The 20954-nt window shown below is 39.3% G+C and overlaps 1 protein-coding gene across 2 annotated transcripts in view; it reads right to left on the reverse strand.

The window, feature by feature from the left end:
* Window positions 1-20954, reverse strand: part of SLC24A2 (solute carrier family 24 member 2) — a 109406-nt gene that overhangs the window by 3461 nt on the left and 84991 nt on the right. For both annotated transcript variants that reach the window (XM_068423383.1, XM_068423381.1), the window contains 2 exons: window positions 18518-18606; window positions 5946-6074 (listed from right to left, as the gene is read on the reverse strand). In XM_068423383.1, the coding sequence (XP_068279484.1) occupies window positions 5946-6074; window positions 18518-18606 (218 nt within the window). The remainder of the gene's footprint in view (window positions 1-5945; window positions 6075-18517; window positions 18607-20954) is intronic.

Genomic DNA, 20954 nt, shown 5'->3' on the forward strand with positions numbered 1-20954 from the left:
CTTTCCATTCACATGTCAACAACTTCGTGCAACACCTTTCACAGTCGGTATAACAAAGGCTGCCATATGACAGAGCTAAAAAAAACACAACTAAAATTTATTAGGGCATTTACTTTTCTTGGGAAAACAACCCACTTTCTCAATTAGAACAGAAGATATATTAAGCATATATCTGCCATGCTTTGTTTTGTACAGAAGTTAGTTATAAAAAAAGTAAAACACACTCTCAGGCCCTTAAATGAATGAAAAAAAATCTGTATAACACCAAAGTAACTTAATTCTAATTTTCAGTGTCTCCCTTACTAATGTCAAACTTTGAATAGATAGAATTCTTGCAGCCAATAAATGGGCTATATTCAGATTAATTATATATTTTGGTTTCTGTTCTTTCCAGTCTTTTGCATCATCCATATTTCCTATTGGCTTGCTAGAACTCTGTAACAAAAAGAGATCAAGTTAACTACTAAAGGAAGAAAACGTGACTGCAGTACTGTACCAGGCAATCACTGTCTAAATCAAATTAGTGTTTAAAACGAAACTTGTACTGTGAATGAATATTACCAGTCTTGAATGAAACCATACTCTTTATGGGTATAGACCTTCCTAACACAGATCCTCACCCCAGCTGACTTCTGACGTGCCACTACCAGAGTCCTACAAATTTTCATGAATAACCAGGAGGACTGCTTGTGGAAGTAAGTTACACCACTTTGAATACTTGTTCCAGCTGCTGCTTGATCCTGCACTACCTCTTCTTGTTAAGTCCTCGCTAAATCCACTTCCACTTTTTGCTCTGCATGGGCCTCCAGATTTTTTGGGCAGCGCACCTTGCCTGCTCCCCTCTCCAATGCAGGATGTGCCTCTGCTGCACCAGGAAACTTGCTGGCCTGTGGGTCATTCCTTGGTGTTGTGGGAGCAGACAGGGCTGCAGGGCTTCCCCTGAACATGACTTCTGGAGAGAAAATACTATTTGGATTTTGCCAATGCAGCTTGCTTAAGCCATGATAAAGCCCTCTTTTTTAGGGAGTTTACAGAGCTGCACTGCCAGCTTTTCTTGTATAACAGACACAAGAGGTATTTACATGGGACAGCCTCATGTTTAGGAACTGATCAGCATGGGTGGCTGTGGACTAAGAGGTGCTCAGTGAATTGGACTGGCCATTACAGCTGATCACGTGGGAATGATACTGTCTTTTGTCAGATGAATCAGAAAAGAGCAAGCCTGGTCTGCAGCTCATTGAAATCGTGTAGACTTTTTCTGCTGATATAAATGGAATGAGATCAGGTCATTACTGATGGGAAAAAAGTAAAGTCAGCAATAGCAATTGTACACACTCACCTACAGGACGGGACAATTAGAAGACCCATATCTGCTCTAGCAGCAGATGCAGCTGTACACCGTGATACAGAACACTTACTCGCTCCCTGTGGGCACTTTGCAAAATGCTAAATGCCCTCCTGAAAACTGAGCTCCTAAACATTGACTAACACAATCTATACAACTCCACAATTGAATATACACAGGAACACACATTAGAGATGGTACAGATTTAAGAACGCTCCCTACTTCCCTCATATATAAATAAATAACTGAACTTCTGTTGGAGTAAGCAAGCAATTCCAGTAGGTGTTTTAAATGAAGTATCTTTAAATATAGGCATGAATAACCACAATGGCACCTGGAAACATACTTTTCATATAAATTCCATTACTGTCACAAGCACTGTTTCTAGAACTGCCTAAGCTAATTTGGTTAATCTGCTTCTTAATTCTTTATATAGCAAACAGAGTTACTTTTTCAAAACAGATTTCTAAATTTTTATCAAATTAGAAACATCTGATGTTTAAGCCTACTGAGATGGACTTTTAATTTCAAAATCAAAACTTTACATGCATTGAGAGACAGAAGACCTTAGTCTGAAAAGAAACACAATTTGAAAGGAACATAAAGATGTCTGTTAAAATAGTGATCTGACAGCAGTGGGAGCAGAATTAAGTCCGAAAGGGATAAATTAATCTAAATAGCAATTTCCTCTTTTCTAAACTACATAGCTAGCACTTCTTTTTCACCATTCTTTTTTTAGCCAACTCTTTCAACTTCCAACATTTTTTTGTCTTCCTTGTAAAAACTGGGATTTTCTGGCAACGCATATGGTGAATGCGATGATGAAGCTATGAGCTTGTTGCAGCTGGTCACAAAATCTACACAGAGCACTTCATAGCAGTGCAGTTTTAATAATCACTATACAATATTCAAGGTACAAGCGTACATTGGCTTATGCAAAACTAATACAGAAAGAGCTGTACTGGCCAGGAATAGCTATATGTCAATGTGATTATATATACCAAATGGCTCTTGCAAAATAATGAGACACTGCCTATCTGAGTCAGACACCCACTTAATTTGGATAGCTAAGAATTACGAGTCAGTAACTATGCAGCATGTGTATTCCTAGCTTGTCTTAGCCAATCCTCTCCCAGTAAAATTAACTGATAAGCAGCAGTTCAAGATTAAGAGTACTTTAATAGGCTTAACAGTTTAATTATCTGTTTTAAAAGAGGGGACATTTAAACTCAAAAAGGGCAAAATTTAAAGCTTGTACATATTACAGGTGATGAAATCAAGAACGGACTCCAGAGATGCTGCTATATAATTTGCATATAGATTAAATCTTTAAAAAGCAGTAATGAGGGTGTTGATTCTTTTTCGGATGCTGGATTTTCTTTCCAGAGTATGTAACAGTCATGCTTATTTTGTAACTAATAACAGGACTCTTTTGAGATTTATCTCATTGCAACTCACTAGCTCTTGGAAATACAGAGAGCTGCCAATTTCAAGCATTTTCCTAGAAGAATTAGTCAGAGACAGCAGACAGCAATACTTCTCTCCACCTTTTCTGGTAGCTATTGTGATGGTTGCCTTGTAAAGACAGAGCACCCAGTTTATTACCAGTTGGTTCTGTTGTGGTCATGGTAACAGACAAATGAGAAAAGCCATGGCTCATTCAGTTCGTATGCTATTCTCTTTTAACAAAAGAGAGGTTTTTGTAGTTTCACTGAAGATTGGTTGGATTGGTACTGTTCCTGTCTGTCAGCAATCTTAAGGACATTTTTCTTGGTACATTTCTGTACTGATTTCTTGCTAGTGTCTGAAAAACAGGACATCAGGTAGCAAGAATGATCCAAGTACGAAGATTTTTCGTCTAAGAGCCTCATCCTGAAAGATAGTGAGTGCTTAATATTTGCGAAGTAACTGTCTTAATTTTAGCCAGTATTGTTACCAACATCCTTACTTTACCTTCAGCCTGAATGAATCATATGTTTGTCTTGTACATAAATTTATCTGCATTGCAAGCTTTGATTTTTATTTCATACTTGACAGTGCTTAAATCTGATTACTCAGAACCTGCTCCTGTAACTAGATCTGTGCAGGAACATCTTGTCCTTGTCGCCTTGGTAACAGTGCATCTCTGTATGGCAACAAGAGTTCATGTAAGCTGTACCTCTTCGTTGGTAATGGGAATTTGCAGAGATACAACAAACTGCCCCATATGGGTCCAGTGACACCAGGACTGGAGCCCTGATAGCCATTTTGCTGGCCTGTAACACGAAGGGACGGACAGTGCAGTATGGCTATAACAAAAGAGATTTTCCTTTCAATCTTTCAACGTCCCTTACTGCAAGAGGTGGACAGCCAGTTACATTTGCAGCCTTTACAGAGCCCTGGGAAAATGAGCTATTAATACAGGAAAAATAACCATTATTGTTCAAAATACCTGAACAAAAAGTCAGGTACAAAATTCCCCACGGGCATACACACCTCGGGTGTACTGCTAGCAACATTATTTATGTTATAGTAAGGATTTCAATCTATACTTGTTTCATGTGAGCAGGTATTATTAAGGCACTAAATGCACATTAAAACATGTCAGCTATTGAATCAGCTGAGGAGTTAGTTGAACTAATGCATAATCTACTCAAAGTATATAAAAACCTGCATATTTGTACACCAGAGCATAATCAGGCAGCAAGGATTTTGCTAACTTTATAACCAGAGACCTTGTATATGAAATAATTTTTCTAGAGCTTCTGGGTCTCATGGAGCTAAATATAGCTTGGTATAGTACAAGTAAATGCAGTCAAATGGTCTCCATTATGTAGAGATAAAACATACTTTAGAAAAGAGACTCTAGGAGAAAAGGAGAACTCATTTTTGAGAAGTGGACACCCACAGAGGATGTCAAAGGCTCCATATGGTCTCTCAAATCAGTATATAGCACACAAGTGTTCATTTTATATATCCACATGCTAAAATGAGCATCCTGATGCAGAATTTGGGTTTCTGATTAAAATAACCACACTTGCAAATCAAACCCCTGGTGGTAGGCCTACCTACAAAATCTATTTAAGTATTATTTTAGTTTGTTTTAACGTTTGCCTCGCAGATATCACGGAAAGTTGTTTTCTGATGCTCATGCTGAGCTATGCTATTGGGTTTTGGTTTTGTTAGGAAGGGTATAGCGAGGATGGCACACAGGAATAAGTGAGAATATTTTAGAGACAAACACACTAATGAAGCGTCCTTGAAAAGTTAGATAGTTTATGCAACCATCTGGTTAATTCTTTGACAGCAATGTTCAAAGTAAGCAGCTTGTCATACTGATACAGCCTCTTACCTCTTCTGTTATTACTACATGTAATTACAAACTACATTTCTTTTACTTCTGTAAAAAAAGCTATTCCCTTTGGTGAATGACATTTTAAAACTCTGTTCCCCATTGACGTATCTGGCATATACAATTGTGCTTATTTTTTGTGTTATGGCATGGTATTTTAGCTGCAGGATGTCAGCACCCTAGTTCTGTTGTGAACAATGCTAGTGTTTATAATCACATGCATCACACAGTTGCACCCAACTTCTTGAGATATTCGCTTTCCAAAACCATTATTATAACAACTGTTCTCATTTGTACAGTACAGAATATTGGATAAGTCTACATGTCTATTGATGTTAACTTCAGATTTTCAAAATTCAAAATAATGCACATACATATTTATTAGCAGTACTTGCTCATTTTGGGCCAAATTATGAAAAAAAATTACAGGGATGGTTTCGAATTATAAAAGGAGGGCATAAATACAGAAATAAACAATCTTGAAATTCATGTAGTATGCTCTCTGTGTTACCAAACAAAAAGTGTTTACCAAAGTTATTTGAAAACTTAAAGAAAAGAAAGCTTAAAGATTGGAAGGGAAGATGTCAGTTTATATCCTTTGAGAAACCTTTATCTAAAAACCAATCAGAGGTCTTATTTTAGCTTGTTTCTTGCACTGAATTGCAGTTTTTCAGTGTGTGGAACGGGAAAGTTTTTCAGTGTGTGTAAGGAGGAAAAAAGAATTCAGGGTGTTGATTTATAACCTTATAAGCTGTGCATCCCTCTCTTGCAGCAGTTTTAAATCTACTTTTGAACCAGAAAGGAAAAGAGATTAAAACCTACTAAAGGATTTTTTCAGCTCTTGACTTTTTTTCTTTCACTTTGCATGAGTCTTCCCAGTCAGATCTATTTGTGTATGTGAATATAAAAGTGGTAAGACTTGACAACTTGTCACAGTAAGTCATTTGTATTAATAATCAGTCTTACTTTACTTCAAGCTGTGTTTGGAACAACACTAGCAAGTATTTTACACTTGGAAGGGCTTATGGATCTTGTTCTAGTACGAAAATTAAAAGATGACGAGTAGAAGACAAAGGTCTAGTCGAACATGCATTTAAGAGAAAGGCATATCATTATTTTTGAACCACACAGAAAATTTAGCCAGTCTAAAATCTTTCCAGTTGTACCCTTTAGGGTACGTAAATCCACTACAGTCCCTTTTGGCATTTAGCTAGAGAGTCACCCTGTTGTGCAGAACACACCGACTTACAACAAACAACAGTTACTTACAGGTTTTCTGACATCTGGAAGGGAAGCCCACAGTGGAAAAACAATGGGTAATACAAGAAGGTAGGTGAGCTGCTTGCGTGGGGTGTCAGGCCAGGCCAGGCTGAGAGGCTGGTCCTCATCCTCTTCATTCTGTAAGAAAAGCTGCAGTGACCAGAATATCGAAGTGGGTGAATGAGGTTAGGGATTCTTTAAAGAGGAGTTCTGAGGACTGTGCTGTGTTTCAGTGAGAACCCATGGCGTCTGAAAACATTGCATTAACACCACACCTACCTAATAGCATTAGCTAGAACACAGTAAGAAGATTTTGGCCAGACTATGAGGTATTCCTGCAGCACAGGCTGCCCGAGGATGTCCGTTTGCAGCTATGCTGACAGTGATGCTGGTTCCTTGGGATGCAGGGAGCAGTGTCATGCCTTCTCCCTGTAGAGGAACCTTGTGCCTCTGACATGTCTTCCCACAGGCTCCCCCTTGGGATGTGGGCTACTCTAGTCAGCGATCAAAACTGTTCTGGACTGCATCAAGACTGGCCACATATATAGAGATAGAGATAGAGATAGAGATAGAGATAGAGATAGAGATAGAGATAGAGATAGAGATAGAGATAGAGACAGAGACAGAAATAGACATAAACATAATGTGTGTGAATGTGTGTGTGTACCCACACCCAAACATATATATGCACATAAATAGAATTATACATATGTGTAGATATATATGTATACGTATATCTAACTTTTTAAGCTTTTGTGTGTAACTTAAAAAGTTACTATTTAAGAGATATATATATATATAGAGAGAGAGAGAGATAGATAGATAGATAGATAGATAGATAGATAGATAGATGTATTTTTTTGTTCATAGGACCACAGGACAATTCAGGCTGGCAGGGACCTGGGGAGCTCCACTGTTCAGCGTGGGGGTCAGATCAGGCTGCTCAGGGCTCTGCCCAATCAAGCTGTGAAACCACCAAGGATGGAGATGGCCCAGCCTCCCTGGGCCCTTGCTCCACTGCTGGGCTGTCCTCATCGGGAAAAGGCTTCTCCTTATCTCCAGTTTGAGCCTCTTGTGTTTAGACTAGCCACAACACAGCAGTCTTCTTAACAACTTGGTGCTAAAACTAAAGGCATTCCTCTCTTTTTTGTGTAGCTGATTTTCGCATCAATCTCTAGTCTCCTTTTACATGTATGCTCTTCACCTGTCACCTCTATTACGGAGTAGGCGTATAAGGACCTTCTCCCACAACAGAAAACCTTTTGGCTGCCACACACTTCTCTTTTCTTAGACTGCTTCTGATAACAAAATGGAGTCCTCTCAGACTGCCACAGAAAGCAAGCAAAGTGAGCATGATTCAGCCTTTTGGGTGCATGTATTAAAATAACTTTTTAACTTTTAACACAGGTAGGCAATGTCTCCAGAACTGCACATGGATCTAACTTATACCACAGAATAAGGCAAAAAAAAAAATGGCCTAAATGGTTCTTTCACATAGATGTGTATACTGCAAACCCTGTTTAGCCTGTGGAAAGATTCCTAGAGAGCTCAGTGAAAGCTAAAGAAGTCCAAAAAAGAGTTGCTGGTGAACACTCTGTTTGCTTGAGAGCAAGAGAGGTACACAACTAATTCTCCATGTAGTGTTCTTGTTTTCTTCTTTTGCAAAAAGATAATAATTGAGAATCCAGTCCTCTGCAGTATGCAAGTTACTCTTCCCATAGATTTATAATACAGGTTTCTTGTCAGTTACTGCCCTGTCTTAAGATTGCTTACATAAACCTTATGACAATGCTATAAGAAGCAGTCATTTGAATGACCACATCAGTTATTTTTTTCTAAGTAGAAGTTATTGATGAAATGTCACCATATGTTGGTATTGTTCATAACATTTTCTACTTATTGCTGATTTTCATTGAAGAACGAGTCTTAATTATTCCACTATTATGAACTCCTGAATTGTTCAACTACTCAGCTGCCTGAACTGATCAGTACCTATAGAAGCAAGCTCAACTCTTAGCTCAGGCTCTTCCATCGTGACTGTTAACCTGACACCGATGGCCTGGAACCAAACCCCTATTTACCTCGACACATTGACAGGCCACAGCTACTTTGACAGTTATGTGTTGATGTCAACAGAAGACGGTATTTTGTTAACCCCTACACTTTGTGAAACTCCCAAGTTGCATGATTGTAAGATGACAGTAAAGTGAATAGGTCATAATAGGTATCATCATTAAAAGATTTTTAAAACGTGCATAGGCACCATTTGTCACACTTCACACACTACTTGAGAGGCTCCTGAGCAGCTTGAGAGGCTAGCTTTCGCCTTTAGCTTCAGCTCTTTACCAAAGTAGGCAGATGATCTGTACTTCACTGCTGCAATCTATTGAAGCCTGACTTTTGGGGGACTGGGCTGGTGCAGGAGTTTGTGGGGCTACTTCCTAAAAACTAAATCCATTCCTTTTCCATTCCAGTAGATGCTGTTGGGATAGGAAAATCAATCTGAGATGGATGCTCTGTTTTGAAATATGACGACTGAGGTAAAATTTGAGCATAAAAGGACCAATTGAAGGGTTGCCTAGGTAACTTTCTGAGTGGCCTGTGTATAATTCAAGCAGCAGGCTCAGCTGGAATAAAGCTCCATAAATGACTACTTCATAAACAGCACTGAGTGACAAAGCACTTCCTGAATTGCCATTTTTAGAGATTAGCCATGATTAACAACTGTATGTAATCACAGGAAAAGCTTTACATTAGTCTGAGCTTGCACGAGTCTGCAAAACGTACAGAAATTAATACCTAAGTTGGTTCACGCAGTACTGTACCAGTACAGACTCGGTGCCTCATTCTGGTCTTGTGTCTGTGTCAAACAGCACTGGGCTAGCATGAGCACACAGGCAACGCGAATGGCTGTAGCAAAGGAGCAGAAAGAATTACATATGGAGATCTGCCAGATGTCTCCTGAGAAACCTTGTTCCATCTGTTTGAGATCTTTTCACCTTTAGGTTGTACTGCCTCATGCCTGTCCCCAAGACAACTATCCGCAAAATGCAAGGCCAAACTTGAGCTCACAGTGCAGTAGGGAAAACCCCTTCTTCTCACTAGTCTAACTCCACAATTCATTACAGATGCTACAGACTGGATCTCCATTTCTTATTTCGTAAACCGGAATTGGCATCTGATTTTCAAATGCTGACCTTCCAAAAATCAGTGGAAGTAAGGAAGTTCAATGTATTTGTAAACCTAGCTTCCATGAATTTCAAAGCAATGCTGAACTATCCACTGAAGTTGAACACATGAAAGGGAAATAATTTTGGCAGCTATATAGCCACGCAAATGTGAGTGTCATGCTCTGGACTAAGCAGCAGTGATACAAAATGACTCAGCACGGATTTATGGCAAAGATTGCACGTACTGCCTGTGGCTCCAGACTATCTTCAATGTACATACTGAATATGCATTCTCACAGTTTGTAGAAACTAATACTGAAACTATAGTTTTGATTTTTTTTAGCCTTTATGACGAAAACTCAATACTTGCGATGTTCAGTATGATTATCTTCTGCAATGCTAAGAAGAAAAACATAATGATAACATGATATACACACTGGAATTCAGTTGCCTAAACATACATACGCTGGTGCCATTTTAGATACCTTCTGGTATCTCACTTGACCTCCAGACACTTGATCAGAAGTGGAGAATTTTCTGCTCATTTATGACTTACCTGCCACCACTATGCAAAAATCTCCACTTCTGTAGGCCAGCTCAGGTGGTACTACCTATCCAACTATATGCAAAACAGTCCTACCCCAAAACTCATTCCCTGCTATGACTCTGTAGCTAATTAGCTTTGAAGATACTGGAAGGAACATATGGGAAAGCTGTGTTAGTTGAAGTTATGAACTCGGATGATAATCCAATATCTACACAAAGTTTCATGTGAACCTAAATTTAACTGCTGTCACAAAAACACAGGTCACATTACAGTCAAGTAAAACCTGAAGCTGTACAGACAATCACAGTTCTCCTATATTTCCAAGTCCATTTTGGTGACTTTGTCTGAAAGGATTGTCCAGAATATGCTAATGAGCATATAACTGAACTGTGTACTTATATTAATACAAACAGCATTAATTCTAAGTGTTCCAGATAGTCATCAAACACATCAGTACCGTTCCTGGCAGAAATGACTGGCACCAGTATTACTTTCTCTTAACCAGCACGATCATCTAAAGACTTTTTCCTATGCCACATTTAAAGGCTGATGTCTGGTAGGTAATAAGTGACTTGGGGGAGGTGGGTGAGCATAAAGTAGTGTAAAATCTCTATAGTTTTTTTATAATATGGTAAGACAGACTGTACTGAGAAGACACAAACAGCTATATTAAGTCAGACCAAAGGCACATCTTGCTTCTAGCGATGCTCAGACATGGGCACTCAGGGAAGAAGTACTGGAATGTGGCATGTTTTTTCATCTTCTACAAATTAAAGGTTTAGGCAGAAGCTGCTTTATTAGATCTTCTTATATAATAGTCATTAACATGTTTCTATGAAATTCTCATTACCTGTCATAATTCTTTCCACTCTTTATTATTGTATCCTCATTTTTTCCTGCTTGTGCTTGGGACTGTCTTTTTGTTACATATACATTTGCAGTGCTGAATATCATATGTATAACCATGCCCAGATGGGATGGACCAGGTACTTGGTTAATGATAACAAAAGTAATTCTCTAATAGGAAAATGATCCCCTTGTATATTCTACCAGAGTTAGTGGGGTACATATTTAAAGAACAAAAAATACAGTTATGATTCTCTATTTTGAAGAAATGACATTAGAAGTGTCATTTGGCCCTGTGTTCTCTTTTATACCTCTGTAACAAGTATTCTTTTGTTTTAAACCAATCTATGTATATCCATAACCCTATTCTTGCTACTTCAGCTCTTATTCTGTGTAACTCACTACGAACAATTAAAATGGTACAAAATCTCTGGACCCTCTATCTTTCACAAGTTCTTTATCCAAGAACATCTATCTAATACTTGTCTGTAATCCCACAGAGAAATCTCTTACTGGTTTGCTCAGGACTGATCTGACAACTTTCCCCAGTCTCCCAAGAAAATTTTTCCAAACAGAGGAAATGATGGTGTGTTTCACATTATATAAACAAAACAAACATATGGTTACATTTCATCATTAACTATTTTGTTTATAAACTATGGTTTATAGCAAACTCCATCTGCCAAAGTCACAACGTAGTCATTACTTCTAGCAAACATAATAAAATCACCATCTCCATGGATGCTTAGGCTCATGTTATCTTAGGAAAAACAGTTGTTTTTCTGGCACAACATCAAACTGCATTTTTATACTTTTTTCCTGTCAGTAGGACAAAATGGAAAACAAGTGCAATGAGCCACCTCAAACTCACCTGAAATACTGAATCTGCCACTATTTACCAACTAGTCTGTACTGTATAACAGCTATAGCATCATAAATATATTCTGAGGATTTTTGTGTTAGCCCAACTAAGCTGAAGAGCTGAGCTATAAATTCTCATGCTTGTACACTTCTTGTGCATTTTGACTTCTCATATCATTAATCAATACAGAATTAGCATTAGGACTCCAGAAGAAAGGAGACTGCAGACAGGAACTATTTGCATTTCAATTTGCTTATGCTAAACTATAGATATTGTACCACCTATAAAAAGGCAATTTCTCTCTTTGCCTGACAGTGCTTGCAAAAAACTGTTAAGCTTTTTTTTTCTTTGAAGTGAAGAGCTCTGTACAACCCAGCTCCTCAGAATAAGTGAATCAGGAAAAAATTATGATGTCTCAAAATGTTACTGTCTCAGAGGTAAGTACCGATTTTCAGAATTGAGACTGATTTTTTTTCTTTAGAATAGCAAATCTCGCATTAATTTATTTCACTCCAAAGGCAGAGGACAAAGGCAATTGGAGCCCTACTGTGAATTCTGGAATAGCCTCAAGTCTCTGCTTTGAGCTTCTTGTGTGTAACTTGTATTGCTCATTTATCCTCTCCTACCTGTCATTTGGAAAAAAACAATGTGAAAGAAGGTGAGATAGTAAGCTAGCATAGTAGTATGCAGTTTCTGTGGGGTAACTAAGACGGGAACCAATGTCTTTCCTCATGAATTCTTGACTAAAATTCAAGCAGGGAGTAAAAGTAAATCCCTGAGCTTTCAGAATGCATTCTGTATATATGGATACTCTTCTTAGGGCAGCTAATTTGTATTAATCCTCTCTGCACTGTGAACTCATTGAAAAGAGCTAGCTTTTGAGTGGAGCCTATGGGAAGAAGCAAGGCTCAGGTAGGTATTTGCTGCAGATTCTGCTATTGCTGCTTGTGTTCTCTTGGGTTCTTGCACACATACGTGAAAGCACAGCTCCTGGAGCTTTTATGCAGTTTTTTTATGCCCATGTCACTGTCAGCACTGTTCCGGGAATTTGAAAAAAAATACTCAGAATGTAATAATCAAAACTGCAGTCAGCCCACCAGGAAAAGTAACAGCTATGGTGTGATGGAGACACATCTGAAGAATAAGCCTTTGTCTTCACGTCATTTTTCACTGTCCTAGCTTTCAAGCAAGTCAAACTGGTATAGAGAAGAAAAAAATGTGGAACAGACAATTGAGTAGCCTTGGAAAAATAAAGATCAATCCCTTTTGATGGCAGTGTCATTTTCATTAAGTTACAAAGAGCTATACCGGCAAACAAGATGCAGGCATTTACTTTAGGCTGAGTGTGGCAACTGAAGAGAAGTTTAGGCTTTGGAAAATGTATTTTTAAAGATCAATCAAACAAATACCAGGCATGCTGGAATATATCACGGCCTTACAACAAAGGCTGCTCTAATCTCTTTTACCTTCTCTCTATGAAACAGAAACATTTAATATAGCCCAGAATCATAGCCTGAGACAGAGAATGCGACGCTACTCGGATTCCCATCATGCTAATTTGATGCAAACAGAGTGAGTACTCCAGGGTAGGGGAGATGTCCCCACCAGGGGCTCTGTCCTGAAACGCAGTACGCTGTGCTGCTGTTCTTTGATGGGGAAGGCAAAACATGCTTCACCACACTGTTGCTCAGGTAAACAGATTAGATCCAATGAAAACAATAAAGCATTCATGGCATTTTCCTAAGACATACAAGTTGCCTTACATTTTCATGGAAAAGTTATCTCTGACATGGTTGGCATGTAAACATTTTCCAGTGGGGTTTCCATGGAAACAAATAAAAGTGTGGGCATGTGTATGTGTGCGTGTGTGTGTGCGTGTAGGTGGGAGGAAAAGGCATTATCTTCAGATTGGAAGCTATTTTTAGGAAAGCCACAGGTTATAATGACTGTGACTGAACACACTTAATCAAATGCTTGTTAAGAAGGTGGGGGGGGAAGGGGAGAAAATAGGTCTTCTCAGAAGGATCATTTCTCTGAAGGGCACCCTATAAAACATTTAATGAGATACTGTCAGTGTCCTTTTAGTCGTCTTTCATTTTCTCATACACACTCTGTACCACTCCATGAAGTTTTATATAACAGAGTCTTCTCCTTTGTGGCAACCTGCTGAAGGTTAAGAGACAGAATGCCATAAGTAGAACAAAATCCCCGAGGCAGATGAAATATCCAGCAACAGAGAAGGCAATTTCTACCTGCAAATGAAGCAGGAATGTATTACAGACCATAGGGTGGGAGGAGGTACTGTTCCCTGCTGTGCTGGTTAGGTCTGGGAAGGAGACCACAGTCATCTGTCCTTCTCAGTGGAGGATCCCGGTTTTATCAGTGCAGGAGATCTGCTGCTGCTTACAGTGGGAGAGGGATTATATGAGTCTTACTGTCAGGGACAAATGACTGGGTTGCTGGGGACATTTTCTGGAAAGCCTTTTTGAATTTATGCAAGCAGTATCAGGACTGAGTTTATCTTTTTGCTCAAGGGCTTGGGCTAGCAAGAGGACAGCTGAGGTTCCCTGTAGGAGTGGAGTAAGAATGGAGTTAAGGGCCTGGAAAAAAGGGAAAAGCAAGATAGTGGAGTTTGGAAGAGACAAATTAATTGAAATTAAAAGAAAAAAGAAAAGGAAATAAAGTGAAATTCTTCTAGTTCATGAAACTTTGTGAAAGTCATTAACTGACAGTGTCGTTGCCTCTGTCTTGTGTAGTGTTTCAGTCTTGTGCAATTGAAAGAGAAGGAAAAGAGGAAAAAATAAGTCTGGAAAAAATATAAAGATGACCAAAAAAGCCCTAAATAAACCAGAAAAAGTATAGGGAAAATTAAATCATAGCATTTGGAGTATTATGCTTTTTTAAAAAGAAGTTTGATTTACAAATGTATGAAAATTAAAATACAATAGAAAAGCTCTTTTTTTTTTCGCATTTCTGGCAGTCTTAGCCTAAGACCTTCCTTCCATAAGGGTCCTTTGCTCAGCCTCATACTTCTAAAAGAATAGGGGTTTTATAAGTAAGATGGATTTATTTGAATATTCTCTTTGTACTAGTAGAACATGTGATTTTTAATGTACTTATTTTCAGCCAACTCTAACTCGAATAAAGAACTTCATATTACTAAAATGCTTGTGTCTAGGGATTTAGACCCAGGCACCATAATCTGCACCAGTAGAAAGTAAGAAAAAACATAAATATGACTATGCTTGTTTTGCAAGAGGGAAAAGCACGAAGACCATAGTGGAACTTGACAACGGAGGAGAAAGAACTAGATCCCTGTGCACATCTTATACATCCTCACTGCAAACATGTTTTAGGAATACTTGATACCCTGCTATGTGAGTACACCCATTTCCCAGCCCACAGTTTTCAGGACAACATTTTTTCCCCAAAAGGCATGTTTGGAGCTTGGTTCCTCAAGATGGACAGTGTCTAATTTTCTCAGTTCTAAATGATCATCACTGGGACATGGAGGCACTAATGGTAAGTTTTCTCAAGGGTTTTTCTAAACAGTGCTTATGGATCACAAAACTGTATCTTTGGACATATACAAGTGGAAAATTGGAAAGAAGCAATTTTATACTATATTCCAAATTCTAACACTACAGTACTTCCTTTTGCATCAGAGTAAGGAAAATAATCAAAAATTCAAGCTGTCAGATTTAATTCTACTCAGGGAAAGAAGCAAAGGACATTCTCTGTAAAATGGAGAATACTTGTTCACAAAAAGATCAAAATTCAAGAGTATTTGTAGGTCAAGACTGAGCGGCAAAGAGTTTGTTCTTGTCACTCAGCTTTAACAAGCATGTTTTTGAAAGAGGAGAAACTATTGATGAGGACTGGCTGGCATGCTATCCTGTGCCTTTAGTACTCCCTGAACAGAGCTGCTCTTAGAACTGAAACCAATGTCTTTGAAGATATACTATTTCCTAGGGGTACGTAGTGCTGCATAAAGTTTGCAAAAGCTAGAAAGAAGGCTTGGGAGGCCAGTTTCTCTACCTCAAATTCTAATCTTCATCGGAGAAAAAGGTCACGTGAATGCTGTGTGTGCAATTCTGTCACTGCCGCTGCCTTCTATAAATCAGGAGTAATCCTATTAGTGTCCATGAAGTCAACACAGACAGCAGAAGGAAACTGCATAGCCCAGTGTTAGTTTCAGAGTGATGCCACAGCCTGGGAAGGTGTATCAAGAAGCTGTGCACAAAAAGCTAGGCAATGTGTTGAGGAAGGGTCCCTGTACAGTACACAGTAGGCAGAGAACCTCACAGAGAAGTAAGGTCCTAAGTATCATAGAGACCTATTTATTTGTTACATGGATGAGTAGACTATTTTTATTACAACTTTTCAAAAATTCCAAAATATCCTTTTAAATCACAAAATAGGTTCCAGCATATCAATAACGGAAGCAGCCTGAGATGGCAGCAGCTGTCAGGTTGTCACTGGAAAAAGACAAAATTAGAAATCCCACTGGGGAAGAACCCAGCATGGGCCATCTCAAAATGTTATTAGGGGATTGTTATTTTTTATTGTGACAGCAGACACCTAAAATTGTTTCTTTCAGATTGATGGAGACAAATCTGTGGAATCACTCCTCCATCAGTTACAAACCTCCCTGCTTGCTCCATCTTGTCATTTTGATAACAATAAATGATGTATCCCACCTCTGATACAGCACAATAGTTTTTCAGAATGTCCTAATACTTGCTGAAATTTCCAAACGCTGCCTCACCGAAAGTTTAAAATGCCTAAAGGGAGATGAAAGGAAGATATTGCTGAGTAATGTACTCTTGCAATAATTTTCCCTACTTACTCTGCAGTTGCTTGAAATTGAAACCATTGTCTTGAGTGGTGAGGCTGCCTGACCTTGCAGATTTCTGAACAAGTGTAGAAACTACTTCGTTACAATGCAAAATGATAGCATATGGACATTGCTGTGAGATGTGATTGCTTAAGATTGCTTTTCCTTCACTGCTTTCACTGAATAATCTGAGTGGAAAAAATCTTACAAAGCAAAACCAGTTTCCTTCTTAAGCTACTCAACTCTATTAGAGTCTATTAGAGTTTTCACACATACTACAGACTGATTTACGGACACCCTAATAGGTTACATCAGGGTATGTCACCCCTTACCATCCTTTGAGAACAGAAATCTAGAAGCCACTCTGCTTTGGATTTTGTTATTTTTTTTTGCTGAAGTTAAGAAAATAGTCTAAAGACATATTTCACTGCAGCAGTGAGGTCGGACTCTCAGAACAGGATCCAAATAGATCTGAAAATTGATCTTTCCTTACCTTAAAGTGTTGAGCGTTGAAGTGCAGTGCTGAGATGTTTTATTACATAGATTTTACTAATCTCATTTATGTAAGAGTGATGCTTTGTTGGCTGACAAGGATCCTTAAGTGGCATGTCAGTCTAAACAACTTAGATTAACAAAAAAAGGTAATTTAATGTTCTACTATGCTCTCCTTTCCACAGGAGACTCATTATAATTACTGATAATTCAGGATATCAAAAACTATCAATCTCTTTTAGATCCTTGATTCTGATTCTCAATTTCTATTCTCAGAGACCAAAATTATCTGCAAACAGTGAATTAAAACTATCTGCCAATATTTGGTGCACTAACACACCAGGTGGCCAGAAAGATGTTGTCATTTCTCCACCTCCAGCTGTGTAAAGCAAACAAAATCTTTTCCCAAAGACTAATCCTACTACATATCGCAGTGATTTTTCCCAGTGTTGCAGAAAATATTGGATAACCTCTCTCTGTTGTAAGCATGTTTCAGTATGAATTATGCTCTTTGTGAGGGATAACTGTGTTCAGGAAGCAGCCAACAGACATGCTCCGTTACTTATACACCTAATTTTTCCTGTGGCTTTCAGAACATTTCAAGGAAAGAATTTCACCTACAGTGATATTGCTTAGGTCATGAAGAAGTCACGATGATCTCTGATTCTGACTAAAAATTTTGTTAAATGATAAATAAGCAAAAGCAAGTAAAATATCAAAACCTAAACCTCTGATGACTCAAACCAAAACATGGCCGTTGCCTTTTTTTGCATTATTTTGCTGTATGTAAATAAAACACAGTTCATCCCACTTTTAATAAGGGGAAGCTCATGTTATGGTATAGACCACTGCTCAGCCATCTCTTGCAGTACCTTTCTTGTGTCACTATAGCCTAAGGAGAAGGCTAAGAAGTAAACTGTACAACCAAAACCATTATAAAAGCTTCTGTCAAGTATTATTTTTAACCAGACTTTCTCCCTCTATGCAGGTTTTGCTGTCTCAGTCTAAGAGAGCAGTGCCCAGGTTTAGTAAAATCAATTCACCAGCATTTTTCCACTTCTTTGCCTACTTGGGATGCAGGTGGTATTAATAAAATTTTCAAAAAATTAAAAGCCATTAAAAAAGGGCCTGGTAGAGCCAAATTTTGCAGTCAGCTACTCTTGAGAATTACAACTTATTTAAGAAAGAAGCTAGCTCAACTGTATAACTATTTCAGTAGCCACTGTGCAAGTTAGACACAAGTTATGCAGTTACTTATTATCTACAAAAGGTGTATGTTAAAATAAATAAATTTAAGTGTTTATTTGCTTCTTTTGCAGATTTTAACTATATGCAATAAGAGTCATAGAAACACTAGTATACTATATATCACCCAGCTTAATTTGTTATTTGTCTCAAGATAACAGAAGGCAGGATGGAGAAGTTTGTGTACAGCTCCTCTTTTATAACTACTTTTAACCACCCCATGAAGCACAACATGACAGGCTACCCTCTTAAGAGAACAGGGTTTGTGCAATCAGACAAGCAATTTCCATTAGCTATATTTAAGGCTGCAAACATCTAATCTGATAAGTGTACACTTCCTAAAAGAATACACTCCAGACTACCACCTTACCTTACACTGAAGGGCAGGGGCACAAGTAAAGAGCTTTTATATATGGCAAACCATGCAGTGGGTTCAGTTGTAAATGAAGATTAAATATATTGTAGGCAGTTCATATTAACAGCTTCTTGCTATTAAGATGTATACTTTCAGCGAAAAGCACAAGCAAGCATGTAATATATTTACCAATATAAAAATAAAAAGAAGAATAAAAAAGAAATAACCTCTTCTTCAACGTTATGGGCTATTCCATTCTGCACTGGTCCTGAATCACTTGGTGGTGTTATTGCAACTTCCACTTTTGCACTTTTTTCTGTGGCATCATCCATAAATAAGAGTGGGAAAACAAGAGAACAGAATATTAAGTAACAAATCTATTAGTGAAACTTCTGTCATATATTCAGTCTGTGTAAATCATTAAATACTGCAGGTGGACAAACACCTGCCTTAAAAAGACAGAGACAAAACTTCTGTTTCCATTTGACCAGTACACATTTTGAATAAAATTCTTATGAGTGGTGAGCTTGCCTTTGAAGAAACTATTCTACTGCTACTCGTGTCCTAGAAAAATTTACATTCTTGGCAATATTCAGTGCTCTTTGTTTATGCTAAACTCACTGAGCCTTCACGTAAGGCTTAGTTCAGGTAAAAAGTGACATATAGCATTCTCCCCAGACATTAAAGAATGCCACATGTTGTATTTACTGGTGAGGGGATATATTCAACAAGATATAACTTTTATAACACATTAACCCTGCAATTAGTAAAGTTACTTCCAAGCTTTGCTCTTCCTTATGCAAAAATCTGGGAAAAGAGTAAACGGATGATCTAATAACATCTAATAACAGAGGACGATCTTTAAAATGGAATTACAGAATCACAGAATCACGGAATGTTAGGGATTGAAAGGGACCTCAAAAGATCCTCTAGTCCAATCCCCCTGCCGGAGCAGGATTACCTAGATCATATCACACAGGAACGCGTCCAGGCGGGTTTTGAATGTCTCCAGAGAAGGACACTCCACAACCTCTCTGGGAAGCCTGTTCCAGTGTTCAGTTACCCTCACTGCAAAGAAGTTTGTCCTCATATTTATGTGGAACCTCCTGTGTTCCCTGTAGTTCCTGTGCTAAAACTTTTACAGGAATTAAAGGGATAAAATTTGGCCTTTGGTTTCTGATGCCAAATTTATTCATATTTATTCTTACTTTGACAATCTTGGAATTCTCTAAACTGTAATTATCTCTTTAAGTATGTAAGGTGCCAAGGAGCTGTGAACCAGCCAAGCTGTGAAGGCGTCAAGGAGCTGTGAACCAGGGGTGTCACCAACAGGTATTTCCCAACTCAGTGAAAGAACAATGGTCTCCACCCGGCGGAGGAAGACCAGAATGGATGTGGGAACCCAGACAGAGCTCCCACGGAAGGAGGCGATGGTGCAGGTCACAGGCTGCAGGGAATGCTACAGCGTCTCTGTGGTGACAGGGGGCTGTGTGCGCTGTGAGCAGGTAGATGATCTGCTCGGCCGAGCGGCACAGCTGCAAAGCCAGGCTGAAAGGCTTCAAGCCGAAGTAGAAAGGCTTAGGAGCATTCGGGAGGCTGAAATGGAGATAGACTGGTGAAGCCAGGCTCTGCCCTCCCTGCAACAAAAATGGGAGCACCTGCCGGAGAGCTCCCAGGATCGAGGGACCCCTGTACTCTGCCCCTCTCAGGTGGAAAACAATAACCTAGAGGAGAGGAGTGAGTGGAGGCAAGTCTATGGCCGTGGCAAAAGGCGAGTGCCCTCCTTGCCTACCTCGCCTCCACAGGTGCCTCTGAGAAATAGATATGAAGCCCTAGTGGAATACAGCTGGTCCAATGGGGATGTGGTGGAGAGGCAACCTATATCAGAGGTCCCACCACAGTCAGAAAAACCTGACAGGCGTATAGCTACCTCCTCCACAAGGAAGAAGAGAAGAGTTTTAGTGGTTGGAGACTCCTTCCTAAAGGGAACTGAGGGCCCAATATGCAGAGCTGACCCCCATCACAGGGAGGTCTGCAGCCTGCATGGAGCCTGAATCAGGGATATCACCAGGAAACTCCCCAGCCTGGTGAAGGCCACAGACTACTACCCCCTGCTGATCTTCCAGACAGGTGGGGAGGAAGCTGCATCCCGTAGTCTGAGGGGGATGAAGAAAGACTACAAGGCCCTAGGACGGTTGGTGAAAGAGTCTGGGGCACAAGTTGTTTTCTCCTCCCTCCTTCCATTTTCAGGTGATGACGTGGGATGGAATAGTAGGATTCTCTCTATAAATGCCTGGCTACGAGACTGGTGCTGCAGGCAGGGCTTTGGGTTCTTTGATAATGGCTGGTTTTATAAGACACCAGGCGTGACGGTAATACATGGGAAAGGTTTATGTCGTAGGGGCAAAAGGGTTCTGGGACAGGAATTAGCAGGGCTCATTCGGAGAGCTTTAAACTAGATTCGAAGGGGGATGGGGTAGTAGCTGGGCTTGCACCACTGGGGCAACGCTCTAGTGTTGAGGTAGACCAGCAGGCCTCCCATCCACCTAGGGTGAAATCGGTGTGCTCAACTCGCTCCCTGAAATGCCTGTACACCAATGCGCGCAGCATGGGGAATAAACAGGAGGAGTTGGAAATCCGTGTTCGGTCGGGGGGCTATGATTT

The sequence above is a fragment of the Nyctibius grandis genome, chromosome Z (genome assembly GCF_013368605.1).
Source record: "Nyctibius grandis isolate bNycGra1 chromosome Z, bNycGra1.pri, whole genome shotgun sequence".
Taxonomy (NCBI): domain Eukaryota; kingdom Metazoa; phylum Chordata; class Aves; order Nyctibiiformes; family Nyctibiidae; genus Nyctibius; species Nyctibius grandis.